This window comes from Carassius carassius, chromosome 36, assembly GCF_963082965.1.
Source record: "Carassius carassius chromosome 36, fCarCar2.1, whole genome shotgun sequence".
In the NCBI taxonomy this organism is placed as follows: domain Eukaryota; kingdom Metazoa; phylum Chordata; class Actinopteri; order Cypriniformes; family Cyprinidae; genus Carassius; species Carassius carassius.
Window position 1 is genome coordinate 20,174,004 of NC_081790.1, and position 14,879 is coordinate 20,188,882.

The 14,879-nt window shown below is 38.5% G+C and overlaps 2 protein-coding genes across 2 annotated transcripts in view; both read left to right on the forward strand.

The window, feature by feature from the left end:
- Positions 1 to 1,099: 1,099 nt before the first annotated feature.
- Positions 1,100 to 1,992, forward strand: LOC132116773 (uncharacterized). Its single transcript, XM_059525639.1, has 2 exons — positions 1,100 to 1,213; positions 1,276 to 1,992. Exon 2 carries the CDS (start codon positions 1,307 to 1,309, stop codon positions 1,955 to 1,957), a length of 651 nt encoding a protein of 216 aa, XP_059381622.1. The 5' UTR covers positions 1,100 to 1,213; positions 1,276 to 1,306; the 3' UTR covers positions 1,958 to 1,992.
- A 4,594-nt stretch (positions 1,993 to 6,586) lies between these two features.
- slco2b1 (solute carrier organic anion transporter family, member 2B1) overlaps positions 6,587 to 14,879 on the forward strand; it is a 46,724-nt gene continuing 38,431 nt past the window's right edge. The window contains exons 1-2 of the mRNA XM_059526678.1: positions 6,587 to 6,660; positions 7,396 to 7,501. Coding sequence (XP_059382661.1) covers positions 7,424 to 7,501 — 78 coding nt within the window. The 5' untranslated portion in view covers positions 6,587 to 6,660; positions 7,396 to 7,423. The remainder of the gene's footprint in view (positions 6,661 to 7,395; positions 7,502 to 14,879) is intronic.

Consider the following 14,879-nt stretch of genomic DNA (forward strand, 5'->3'; position numbering starts at 1 on the left):
TAATTTTATGTTTCAACCACAGATAGAAAAATGCAAGCCAATAACTCAAAATGATTAAATTTACACTGCATTATATTATATACAGTCGTGGCCAAAAGTTTTGAGAATTACATAAATATTAGTTTTCAAAAGGTTTGCTGCGAAACTGCTTTTAGATCTTTGTTTCAGTTGTTTCTGTGATGTACTTTCATACGTTTCAAAGGCTTTTATCGACAATTACATGACATTTATGCAAAGAGTCAGTATTTGCAGTGTTGGCCCTTTTTTTTCAGGACCTCTGCAATTCGACCGGGCATGCTCTCAATCAACTTCTGGGCCAAATCCTGACTGATAGCAACCCATTCTTTCATAATCACTTCTTGGAGTTTGTCAGAATTAGTGGGTTTTTGTTTGTCCACCCGCCTCTTGAGGATTGACCACAAGTTCTCAATGGGATTAAGAACTGGGGAGTTTCCAGGCCATGGACCCAAAATTTCAACATTCTGGTCCCCGAGACACTTAGTTATCACTTTTGTCTTATGGCACGGTGCTCTATCGTGCTGGAAAATGCATTGTTCTTCACCAAACTGTTGTTGGATTGTTGGAAGAAGTTGCTGTTGGAGGGTGTTTTGGTACCATTCTTTATTCATGGCTGTGTTTTTGGGCAGAATTGTGAGTGAGCCCACTCCCTTGGATGAGAAGCAACCCTTACAGTAAATTTACTGTTACATTTTTCAAACATTCTTGGACATTGGACACTGCGTTTGACGTCACTTCCTGTTTGTTGTTGGCGGCTGTACTGCGTTTGAGCTCCGTCACTATATTCTTTTCATTGACTATTTTTAACTCAAAAAACAATTGTATACATCATCGTTTCCGTTTATATAACGTGTGAATATATCCTCTATTGTATTCTACAACAAAAACAATCAGAGCGCCTCGCTATCACTAGTTTTATTTTGATCTCCCGGGTCCGCTATTAGCTTTTAGCCCGTTAGCATCAGCGGCGTGGTTGCAGCTAACTGCGCTAACATTGCTAATACTCTATTCACATACATTACCACTGCTGTACTCACTGTTACTTGCTTTAATGGCGGATGAATGTCTCCACTCTGTGCAGCTCGAGCTCGAGGCCGTGGGAAAGCAGATTCGCGACCTGGAGGTGAGGCAGGCCCAGCTGAGAGAGCGGAGAACCGCGCTGGAATCATCCCGGGCCGACGCTCACAAGTCCGGGGTAAGTATACAGCGATCTGTTAACAGTCCCACCACGTCTACTCCGTGTGTTTCTCTGCACAGGCCCGGTGCACCCAGGACGCGATCTTCCCAGATGTCCTTCACTGCGACGCCGGGACACCACGGACCCTGGGTGCATCCACAGCGGAGGACGCGAGCCGGGTCCCGGGCGACGACTTCTCCCCCTCCTGCCTTCGACATCTCCATCCGGAACCGCTTCGCTCCCCTCCGCGAGACAGGACGCGACGCTGTGATCATCGGAGACTCCATCGTCCGACACGTAAGTGCTACGTTAGCCGAAGGTAAAGTGCACACTCATTGTTTGCCTCGTGCTCGTGTTCTCGATGTTTCTGCGCAGATACCCGCGATCCTGAAGGTCGACGAGAGCCCCAGAGCGGTCGTGCTTCACGCCGGGGTTAACGACACCACGCTGCGGCAGACGGAGACGCTGAAGAGGGACTTCAGCAGCCTGATCGAGACGGTTCGCAGCACGACGCCCGCGGCGACGATCGTCATGTCAGGACCACTGCCCACGTATCGACGAGGACACGAAAGGTTCAGTAGACTTTTTGCTTTAAATGAATGGTTGTTGTCATGGTGTAAAGAACAGAAACTGCTATTTGTTAATAACTGGAATCTTTTCTGGGAGCGCCCTAGGCTGTTTCGCGCTGATGGATTACACCCCAGCAGAATCGGAGCGGAGCTGCTCTCTGACAACATCTCCAGGACACTTCGCTCCATGTGACTAGTAAGACAATTCTCTAATAGCTATTATGATGAGTTTTGTTCCACCCGCTTAAATGATAAAAGTACTTGTGCTGTAAAAACTATTAAGACTGTGTCTGTTCCCCGGATAGTGAGGTCAAAATATAATGTAGGATCTAGAAAAAATCTTATCGTAATTAAACCAGAAAAATGTAAAGTAAATGAACAAAAACAATTTTTAAAGTTTGGGCTCATAAATATTAGATCACTCACACCCAAAGCAGTTATTGTAAATGAAATGATCACAGAAAATAGTTTTGATGTACTCTGCTTGACTGAAACCTGGCTAAAACCAAATGATTATTTTGGTCTAAATGAGTCTACTCCACCGAACTACTGTTATAAGCATGAGCCCCGTCAGACTGGTCGTGGAGGAGGTGTTGCAACAATATATAGTGATATTCTCAATGTTACCCAGAAAACGGGATACAGGTTTAACTCTTTTGAAATACTTCTGCTAAATGTTACACTGTCAGACATGCAAAAGAAATCTAATGTATCTCTTGCTCTGGCTACTGTGTATAGACCACCAGGGCCGTATACAGAATTCCTAAAAGAATTTGCAGATTTCCTCTCAGACCTTCTAGTTACAGTTGATAAGGCGCTAATCATGGGAGATTTTAATATTCACGTTGATAATGCAAATGATACATTAGGACTTGCGTTTACTGACCTAATAAACTCCTTTGGAGTCAAGCAAAATGTCACCGGGCCCACTCATCGTTTTAATCATACACTAGATCTAATTATATCGCATGGAATCGATCTTACTGCTATAGATATTGTACCCCAATGTGATGATATTACAGACCATTTCCTTGTATCGTGCATGCTGCGTATAACTGATATTAACTATATGTCTCAGCGTTACCGTCTGGGCAGAACTATTGTTCCAGCCACCAAAGACAGATTCGCAAATAACCTGCCTGATCTATCTCAACTGCTATTTGTACCCAAAAATACACATGAATTAGACAAAATTACTGACAACATGGGCACTATTTTCTCTAATACATTAGAAGCTGTTGCCCCCATCAAATTGAAAAAGGTTAGAGAAAAACGTACTGTGCCATGGTATAACAGTAATACTCACTCTCTCAAGAAAGTAACTCGTAGTCTTGAACGCAAATGGAGAAAAACTAACTTGGAAGTTTTTAAAATTGCATGGAAAAACAGTATGTCCAGCTATAGACAGGCTCTAAAAACTGCTACGGCAGAGCATATCCACAAACTCATTGAAAATAACCAAAACAATCCAAGGTTTTTATTTAGCACAGTGGCTAAATTAACAAATTACCAGACGCCACCTGATTCAAATATTCCACCAACGTTAAATAGTAATGACTTTATGAATTTCTTCACTGATAAAATAGATAACATTAGAAATACAATAGCGAATGTAGATTCTACAGCGTCTAACACTTCAGTTTCATCCATCGCACCCAAAGATAAACTGCAGTGCTTTACAAATATAGGACAGGAAGAGCTAAATAAACTTATCACTGTATCTAAACCAACAACATGTTTATTAGATCCTGTACCCACTAGATTACTAAAAGAGCTGTTACCTGTAGCCGAAGAACCGCTTCTCAATATCATTAACTCGTCGTTATCTTTAGGTCACGTCCCAAAACCATTCAAGCTGGCGGTTATCAAGCCTCTTATTAAGAAACCAAAACTAGATCCTAGTGTACTGGCAAATTATAGGCCTATTTCAAATCTTCCATTTATGTCTAAAATTTTAGAAAAAGTTGTGTCTGCTCAATTGAGCACCTTCCTGCATAAAAATGATCTGTATGAAGAATTTCAGTCAGGTTTTAGGCCCCACCATAGCACAGAAACTGCACTTGTTAAAATTACAAATGACCTGCTTCTTGCGTCAGATCAAGGCTGCATCTCATTTCTAGTCTTACTTGATCTTAGTGCTGCGTTCGACACCATAGATCATGACATACTCATAGATCGATTACAAAACTATACAGGTATTCAAGGGCAGGCTCTAAGATGGTTTAGATCCTACCTGTCCGATCGCTACCATTTTGTTTACTTAAATGGGGTGTCATCTCATTTATCATCAGTAAAATATGGAGTGCCACAAGGATCCGTCCTAGGTCCCCTTCTATTTTCAATATACATGTTGCCCCTTGGTAATATTATTAGAAAATACGGAATAAGCTTCCACTGTTATGCTGATGATACTCAGCTATATATTTCAACGAGACCAGATGAAACTTCCCAATTATCTAAGCTAACAGAGTGTGTTAAAAATGTAAAAGATTGGATGACAAATAATTTTCTCCAATTAAATTCGGATAAGACAGAGATATTAATTATTGGACCAAAAAACACCACACAGAATCTTGTAGATTACAATCTGCAACTAGACGGATGTACTGTTACTTCCTCTACAGTCAGAAATCTGGGTGTTATATTAGACAGCAATTTGTCTTTTGAAAATCATATTTCCAATGTTACAAAAACTGCATTCTTCCATCTTAGAAACATTGCCAAGCTACGAAACATGTTATCTGTTTCTGATGCAGAAAAGCTAGTTCATGCATTCATGACCTCTAGACTGGACTATTGTAATGCACTTCTAGGTGGTTGTCCTGCTTCGTCAATAAACAAGCTACAGGTAGTCCAAAATGCAGCAGCTAGAGTCCTTACCAGGTCAAGAAAATATGATCATATTACCCCAATTTTACAGTCTCTGCACTGGCTACCTATTAAGTTCCGTATCTGTTACAAATTATCATTACTTACCTATAAGGCCCTAAATGGTTTAGCTCCTGCGTACCTAACTAGCCTTCTACCACGCTACAACCCATCACGCACCCTAAGGTCACAAAACGCTGGACTTTTGGTAGTTCCTAGGATAGCAAAGTCCACTAAAGGAGGTAGAGCTTTTTCACATTTGGCTCCCAAACTCTGGAATAGCCTTCCTGATAATGTTCGGGGTTCAGACACACTCTCTCTGTTTAAATCTAGATTAAAAACGCATCTCTTTCGCCAAGCATTCGAATAATGTATCTCTTAAATTGTGAGTGTAGTTGCATCTGCATTTTTATTCTTTAGCTTGGGTTAAACTAATTTTACTTTGTTGGATCAGCAGCTATGCTAATGATGTCTCTATCTTGTTTCTATGTTTTGCCACGGGATTTACATCCCGTGGTAACTAGGATTTACACAAGCTCCAGTCTGGATCCAGAACACCTGAGAAGAGATGATGCTGATCCTCAGAGGACCCCAGATGATCCTAACCTTGAATCAACAAACAGAACTAACAATTATTGCTACATGTGTGACTGCATCATATAATTACTATTAATTAATAATATTGATAGTTCATCATCTAGCTGACTACGTCTTGTATTATTATTATTATTTTTATTTTTCTAAAATCCTGTCAAACGTGCACAAACTACTAGCTACTACTAAATATTGTAGAAACATAATTTTCTGTAAAGTTGCTTTGTAACGATTTGTATTGTAAAAAGCGCTATACAAAAAAAAAAAAAAAAAAAAAAAAAAAAAAAAAAAACCCACACATGATTGGTGTCAGGATGCTTTACTGTTGGCATGACACAGGACTGATGGTAGCGCTCACCTTTTCTTCTCTGGACAAGCCTTTTTCCAGATGCCCCAAACAAACAAACAAACATGTCAAGTCTGCCATTCTAACCCAATCAGACTGACATAATGATCTCCAGCCTTGTGCTCGTCAACATTCTCACCTGAGTTAACAAGACAATTACTGAAATGATCTCAGCAGGTCCTTTAACGACAGCAATGAAATGCAGTGGAAAGGTTTTTTTGGGATTAAGTAAATTTTCATGGCAAAGAAGGACTATGCAATTCATCTGATCAAATTTCACAACATTCTGGAGTATATGCAAATTGCTATTATAAAAACTTAAGCAGCAACTTTTCCAATTTCCAATATTTATGTAATTCTCAAAACTTTTGGCCACGACTGTATGTCCATATATGTTCCATAGCACTTGAAAGACTTTGCTGAAATTATTTTATTTTCATGACAAGTTAAAATTGGTCTTGTGAGTACCTATATTAAAAAAAAAAAAAAAAAAAGTGTAATATGTAACTCTGAGAAATGTACTATTATGCGGGGAGATATACTGTACAACAGTTAGGGTATTAACAAGTAAGCTATCTTGCTTCATATATTTAGGGACAAATGAAGGAGATTGAGCCATCATCAGATGTGATCTGATCTATAACCAAATTTCTCACTTGTTTACATGCTTTCCACCAATATCAGAATAGAAACTAAAGACTACCTTAAATCCAACAACACTATTTTCCAGTGTCTTTTCTTGTGAATGCGATGCTGTCATATAAAGAGAGTGTAGTTTTAAAACTGTCCTTTGTCTCCATCTGCTGGTCAGACGTTTTTAGCCGTCTTTTGTTTGTATCCATCGTCAGTAATGAGAAATGCATAGATTTGCACACTGTTAAATATGTCTTTCTTATATATATATATATATATATATATATATATATATACATATATATACATATATATATATATATGAAATCACTTCCAAGTACTAGCTGAGATTGCTCAATCCTGAAAGCCCGCCCACCTCAAGAGACTTCTTGTAATGTACCTAACTTCCTTAAAGTGAAAGTAGACTTTCTCCAACTCTTCAGTCTCAGCAAGCTGTAAGTACACTTCTGTTAATTCATGAACTCAACTTGCTTGAACAGCTTGGAGACGCTAATTGGAATGTGGCATAATTATGGACTGAATTTAGTTTTATTAATTCATTGCTATAGGCTAATCAAGATGCACATATAGATGTGGTCATAGAGATGTTGATAATGCATAAGAAATATCAATTATATGTGTTTTTTATACTTAAAAATCGAAATTCGAAATGAATCCATTCTTAAATAAGTAAAATTTAATCTCAGTCGTATTATACTGAGTATCTATCTGGGCACTTTCTCCTCAGTACTTCTATTTTGGTGTTGAATTCAAACATTTGAAAGCACTGAATCGAATCACTAGCTGCATAGACAAAGGCACCTTTGGAGCAAAGTCTTGCTCAATAGTGATACGAGTTTAACTTCTTTCCCTGTTCCTTAGAAACAGATGGGAACTAAACCATGCTGCTTTTGTGTGAGCAGCCAACTACCTGAAAAAAAAATGTCATCATAAAAACAACCTTTAAAAACTGCACATTAATGAACAAAATATAAATGATATTTGAGCTGAAGAACACAAGTATGCCCTGTACATGTTTAAAAGCATGCAGTAAACAAGATGTAATGGATTGCAGATTGGAGATTTCTAGATCAAAAATAAAAAAGAAAGATAAAATAGGGGAATTCTTATTTGTTTTGCTGAGAAAAAGGAAGATACTATTAATAGCTATGATTTTTTTTTCTTTCCAGAATGTGTTACATCTTGTGATAACACAAAATGACAGCTATTGAAGTCCAGGGAAACCCACAGACATCGAGACCTTGCAGATCAATTGGCCTCTTTAACAACATCAAGGTAAGATTCCAAATTTAACGTCTCAGGTTACGTATGTAATAATGGTTCCCTAAACGTGAATGAGACACTGCATCCTGTAGAGGTCACTATGGGGGAATGCCTTCAGCATGACCGGTGTTTGAAGCATACATCTAAACACGACAATAACATTGGCCGGCAACAGCCTGTGACGTCAACACCCAGCACGACCACAGTATAAAATGGCTCTGGGAGAACACATCATCCGCTTCTTCGTCTGAAGCTTGTGTCCAAAGCATGGCAATGGAACAAGAGGATGCAGTGTCTTGTTCCCTTCTCAGGGAACCATGGTTACATACATAGCCTGAGATGTTCCCTTCTGAGGGAACTTCGAACTGTGTCCTCTACTTAAAGAGGTCACTATGGGGAACAGTATACCCACGCTGCCATGCTTAGGGGAGGGCATACCAGATACCACGGCGAGCACTAAAAATGCATAGACGCACTCCCTTACACTATCTAGCCTGACATGCACCTCTTCAAAAATCTAACATTGGATCAATTCTATGCGGACTGTGATTGGTCTGCTAGAACCCATCCCTCTGTATGTACTAGAGTTTTGTGTGTGTTTATGTGCACTTTAATATATTTTATTGTTACAACTTCTTATATAAAATAAAACAAAGCAAAGAACAAGTGTCTTATCATTTATTATACTAAATAGCATTATACATTAGTAGTTGTCCATGACAAACAATGTTGATCTGCTGTAGTACAAGTCCTTGTGGAGACTGAAAGAATGCCGCCATCTCCTGTTCTGTTGTTGTCTCCTTTTGTAGTTTTAAACAGGGCTCTGAACCAGTTCAAGAAATGAAAACGAAAACCGGAAACAAACTAAATTTTGACAGGAACAGAACCAGAAACAGAAACGGCCACTGAAATGGCCACTAACCGGTCAATAACGTTATTTTATCATTCCATTTAATATTTGAAATTTGCTGTCAACCAATCACGAATTCCATCAGTGCGGCATATGCAAATGTGATGCTAAACCCAATGAGTGAAATGTCCGCTCAGCTGTGAACTCATCATAGGCAAGTCTCAATGGCGATGCACCACCTTCAAGGCCGGATTAAGACCAAATTGGGCCTGAGATGCTGCAGCGCAAAAAGGGCAAACATTTTTTCTCTGCGTTGGTGCATGTGCATTTGACACTCAAGCTCCAGCATGCTTAGCCTTTTCCTGCCCTTTGATTATTCACAACTTTGAGAAGCTCCGCTTGCCGGAGACATTGGACACCATTATGCACAGATAGATGTGCAACCCAATTTCGACATTTGGAAACATCTGAGAAAGATTCAATGATGACAAAAGCTTGTTCAAACTCTGCTGATTCATTCAGTCACCGGTTTCTGAGTGCGCATGAATGCAGCAAACTGTATCAGCTAATTTTGACCAATTAATAATCAGTTAAACAGTATAAAATGTAATTTATTTATTTTCAGTAAATTATCAAAATATTTTAAAAGGTTTGCTGCATGGTTAAAATACGCTACACAACATAAAAAAAATAAAATACGTTTTTAACCAGTATTTTTCCCACCCGAACCGGTTTCGGAATGGTAACAATATCAGAGGAAAGCAGAACAGAGACGTTAGCATATTGATTCTGCTCGGAGTGAACCGAATGAGTTTTTTTTTTTTCGTTTTCAAGCCCTATTTTTAAATAATTTATTGATTTGATATTTATTTGCCACGTCGCAGCTATAATGCTTCTCAGACGAGCCACTTTTTCTTCGACTTTTGCCATGGTCTACGGGTTACACAAGCAAAAAGCCTGTGGTCACTGCAGACTAGCAGTTTGTATGTGTACTGCACATCAACACGGACAATGACACAGAAGTATTTATGAAAACTGATGATTAGTCTATGGCATAGGTCCGCGAAGTATAAATCAGCCTTAAGTACCAACTCTAACATAGCCATGGGAGTTGCCCCAAAGACCACTTGACAGTAGTCGGTAGCATTATCTCCTTCAACCAAGGGCCTCAGTTGCATACCCTAAAAGAACTTACCTGTTAAGGGCTGGACTAAACCAACTCTTAAGAAATACCGTTGCTTGATCCACTAAGGTCTAATGGTGTTTTGGGTGCCTGGAGAAGTGTTGATATACTCTGACATTTGTGCTTTTTTAATAAACATATTAATGGCTAAAATCTAATAACACTGTTATCAGCACAAACTGGGCTAAATTAAAATGTGAGCAGCATTTATATACATGATTGTGCTTTTGAGAAAGCAATGTTCATGTGTGGTCAGTGAAAATTATTATATATATTTTTTTTTAAATCACTTGAATAAAGCCATAAAACACATACATAACATTAAAGTTTGCAAGCAGTGATGAAAGGGCCCTCGCACTCGGGATCACCACCACCCGGTGGCCATAGGCGAACAGCAAACGTTGGGCCATATGCTTATAAAATGGTAAATATTTTTGCCACATTTCCTGCTGCCAACAGGTGGTGCTATGATTATAACTGAACATTGGCATGTAAATGTCTTCAGGCCAGGACTCTTACCAAACATGTGAAGTTTGGGGCCGATCGGACAATGCATATTTAAGTTGGTGTAAAACAAGTTATTTCCTGTTGCCAGCAGGTGACAGTATGATTATAACTGAAATATCAGCCTTAAGATCTGTTAAGGCCAGGACTCTTACAAAATATGTAACGTTTAGGGCAGATCGGACATTGCATGTTTAAATTAGTGTAAAACAAGATGTTTCCTGTTGCCAGCAGGTGGCGCTATAATTATAATTGAATATCGGCCTTTAGATGTGTTCAGGCCTGGACTCTTATAAAACTTGTGACATTTGAGGCAGATTGGGCATTGTATGCATGAGTTACAACAACTTCCTGTTTCATAGTATTAATAACATTCTTTAGTACTTAGTAAGTGTTGCTGGCATGTTTAGCAAACAAAATTGCATATTTAACTGTGTTGTTAATAGTGCATAAAAGTGTAAAATATGTTACTTCCTGTTGCCAGTATGTGGCGCTATAACTATAACCAAATATGAGCATGTAGATATCTTCAGGTCAGGTCTCTAATCAAACTTGTAAAGTTTGAAGCAGATTGGACAATGTATGCACGAGTTACAATAATGTTTCTCTGCATTAATAGCATTTTTAACACTTGCTAGCATGTTTTTTCTAGCTTCTAGGTTACCAGCTTTTTTATCATTTGTTGATGCTTTTAATTATGTTGCTAGGAGTCCATAACAGTGTTAAAAATTTCACTTCCTGTTGCCAGCAGGTGGCGGTATGTCTATAATTGAATACGGACATGTAGTTGTGTTCAGGGCAGGACTCTTATTGAACTTGTTAAATTTGGGGCAGATTGGATACTGCATGCTGGAATTACAGTAACTTCCTGTTTCACTGCATTAGTAGTATGCTTTAGCACTTAGCTAAGTACTCCTAGCATGTTTTAGTATGTTTATAGCATGTTGCCAGTGTATTTAGCACTTGCTGACAGGTTTTAATATGTTAATAATTTATTAATTTAATAATTTAATGTGAGTCCATACCAGTGTTAAACATGACAGTTCCTGTTGCCAGCAAGCGGCTCTATGACTATAACCTAATACGGGCATGTTGATGTGTTCAGGATGGGACTCTTGTTAAATGTGTGAAGTTTGGGGCAGATCGGACATTGCTTGCCTTAGTTACAGCAACTTCCTTTAATGATCCGATTAAAACTGTAGGAGGAGTTTGTTTGTTTGTTATTTTTGCATGGAAATGGCAAAAACTGCACTAAAATAGTACAAGAAATTAAAAATAATGTACTTCCTGTCGGGTTTTGGATTTTGTACTAAGAGACTTTTTTGTAGGTAATGGTGTGCTACACGTGTGTACTAGTGATGCGTGGGTCGTCTCATAACCCGCGGGCACTTTATTTGCGGGGCGGGTTTGGGCGGGGTCACTAAAAACTATTTTTTTAAAAATCCATTTATGTTGCGTAGAATTTAGTGGTGGCAATTTAGATTCTTTCAAGAGATTTGTGTCTTTTCAGTTCGTTGTGACAAAAATGGATTTGGCTTTATTAAAGTGTGTGTATAATTGCATTAAATAAATAGTCTAAATAAGTTGTTCCGATGAACAAAGCACAAGGTTTTCTTCCATAATTAAACATTTTAATTGTTTGGTCCGACAGTTCATATATTATATATTCATATTAATAAATCGGGGATTAAACGTGGAGTTATGTTCTGTATGTTGAATACGAAAACAAGTGTATGTGCACCTATAACTACGCTTTGTATCTGCCGATTGCTGATCGAGATTTACATGCTTGGCCGACTGACCCTGTATACTCATTAATTTCATTCTTGAACGAGATGTATCAGTTCATTTAACTCGTTCACCTATGAGAAGATCTTATACGTTCACTCAAGGGCGTAGATTTGGTTTGAACATTGGGGGGGGTTGAACGTTGTATGCTGCCCATTATTTTTTTCAAAAAAAAAAAAAAATTTGTGTATTGTTATTGGATAATTTATTTCTTCCTATCTATCTATCTATCTACCTATATATCTATCTATCTATCTATCTATCTATCTATCTATCTGGCAACATGCTTTAACTGATTACAAATTCAACATATAGAAATATGAAAGAGACAACATTTAGACATTTATTTTAAGATTTTTACATTCCACCTTAATGCATTTTAATTTTTTTCTAAAGGGAAACACATCTTTAAACATTAAAGGCATTAATGTATAGCCTAACTTTACAAAACTGCTGTTTTTCTATACCGTTTCCTATTTTATTTTATTTTATTGATTGAATAGCATCTTCTTTACCAGATCACCTGCTCCTCCTCTCCCTCTGCTGACTTTTCTACCCTGCAGCTATATTTACCTCGAATCTGTTATAAAAACATGTTAAGAGATTATACACCTCATAACGTTATGAAATTTGTGTATAATCATCATTCATAAAATTCTAACATAGCAGAGATTATCAAAAGAAAGAAATTAAGTATTGAAACCGCCAGTAGGCGGCAGTGTTTCACTGTTTTAATGAGTTAGCCACTTAAATCGTTAATTCATCCAATTCGTTCAAAAGTCAGATTAATTTAGTAAGAAAACAAACACCGATGTGAATATTTTGTCGTTGATAATTACACTATTGACACTATTGAAAAATATACTAGCAAAACAGACAGCTGCTTTGGTAACTTGTTATACTGATAGTTATAGCTAAATACATTGCAATGGATTAGCTAGCTAAAATATATGTGGTGTGTACTAACTATTACACAATATTCTCATACCTCATTCTCAGTATGCTTTATTTTTTTTGCATCCCTCTCTGACCAGCAGTTAAATATAGTCCGCTGTGCAGCGCTTCTCTTCATTTTTGGCATTAACATTACCCGTGTGCTCTCCCATTCAAACACCACTCGCTTGTTTTGGTGAAAGTGCGACTCATTGGTTGGGCGTTACCAATCGGTTCAATGGAGGGGGAGTATTTTTTGTCTGATTTATTATGACATACTCATATTTGATTAGGAACAAAATTATTTTTACAAAATAAATGAATTCTATTTTTTCATATTATATTTTTCATTTGATCTACTGATTTTCATGTTGAAATAATGGGGGGGTTGTAACTGATGGATTTGAATATTGGGGGGGTTACCTCCCCCCCACCCCCCCCATAAACTACGCCCCTGCGTTCACTACATTCAACAAATCACATGCTCCGTCACATCTTGAGTAACTCTTTGACAGGATGAAACCGTTCACAGAGCTGTTCACGAGCTGCGCATGTGCTGCTAATAGCGCCTTGCTTGCGTGCTGCTGTCAAGTCAAGTCAAGTCACCTTTATTTATATAGCGCTTTAAACAAAATGCATTGTCAAAGCAACTGAACAACATTCATTAGGAAAACAGTGTGACAATAATGCAAAATGATAGTTAAAGGCAGTTCATCATTGAATTCAGTGAAGTCATCTCTGTTCAGTTAAATAATGTCTGTGCATTTATTTGCAATCAAGTAAACGATATCGCTGTAGATGAAGTGACCCATACTAAGCAAGCCAGAGGCAACAGCGGCAAGGAACCGAAACTCCATCGGTGACAGAATGGAGAAAAAAACCTTGGGAGAAACCAGGCTCAGTTGGGGGGCCAGTTCTCCTCTGACCAGACGAAAACAGTAGTTCAATTCCAGGCTGCAGCAAAGTCAGATTGTGCAGAAGAATCATCTGTTTCCTGTGGTCTTGTCCTGGTGGTCCTCTGAGACGAGGTCTTTACAGGGGATCTGTATCTGGGGCTCTAGTTGTCCTGGTCTCCGCTGTCTTTCTAGGTGCTGATCCACCATCTGGTCTGGATACGTACTGGATTCGGGTGATTGCAGTGACCCTCTGATGTGGATACAGACTGGATCTGGTGGCTACGGTGACCTCGGAATAAGAGCGAAACAGACAAATATTAGCGTAGATGCCATTTTTCTAATGATGTAGCAAGTACATAGGGTGTTATGGGAAGTGTTCCCGGTTCCGGTTTACCTAATTAATGCAGCCTAAAAATCCTTTAACGGATTTGGATATTAAAAGCATATTAGTATGTTATGTGTAAGCCAGGTTAAAGAGATGGGTCTTTAATCTAGATTTAAACTGCAAGAGTGTGTCTGCCTCCCGAACAATGTTAGGAAGGTTGTTCCAGAGTTTAGGCGCCAAATAGGAAAAGGATCTGCCGCCTGCAGTTGATTTTGATATTCTAGCTATTATCAAATTGCCTGAGTCTTGGTCTAGCTGTAGTTTGTTTACTAAGCATGCAGAACAACCACCCAATAAAGCATTACAATAATCTAACCTTAAGGTCATAAATGCATGGATTAACATTTCTGCATTTGACATTGAGAGCATAGGCCGTAATTTAGATATATTTTTGAGATGGAAAAATGCAGTTTTACAAAGGCTAGAAACGTGGCTTTCTAAAAGGAAAGATTGCGATCAAATAGCACACCTAGGTTCCTAACTGATGACGAAGAATTGACAGAGCAACCATCAAGTCTTAGACAGTGTTCTAGGTTATTACAAGCAGAGTTTTTAGGTCCTATAATTAACACCTCTGTTTTTTCAGAATTTAGCAGTAAGAAATTACTCGTCATCCAGTTTTTTATATCGACTATGCATTCCATTAGTTTTTCACATTGGTGTGTTTCACCGGGCTGCGAAGAAATATACAGCTGAGTATCATCAGCATAACAGTGAAAGCTAACACCATGTTTCCTGATGATATCTCGCAAGGGTAACATATAAAGCGTGAAGAGTAGCGGCCCTAGTACTGAGCCTTGAGGTACTCCATACTGCACTTGTGATCGATATGATACATCTTCATTCACTGC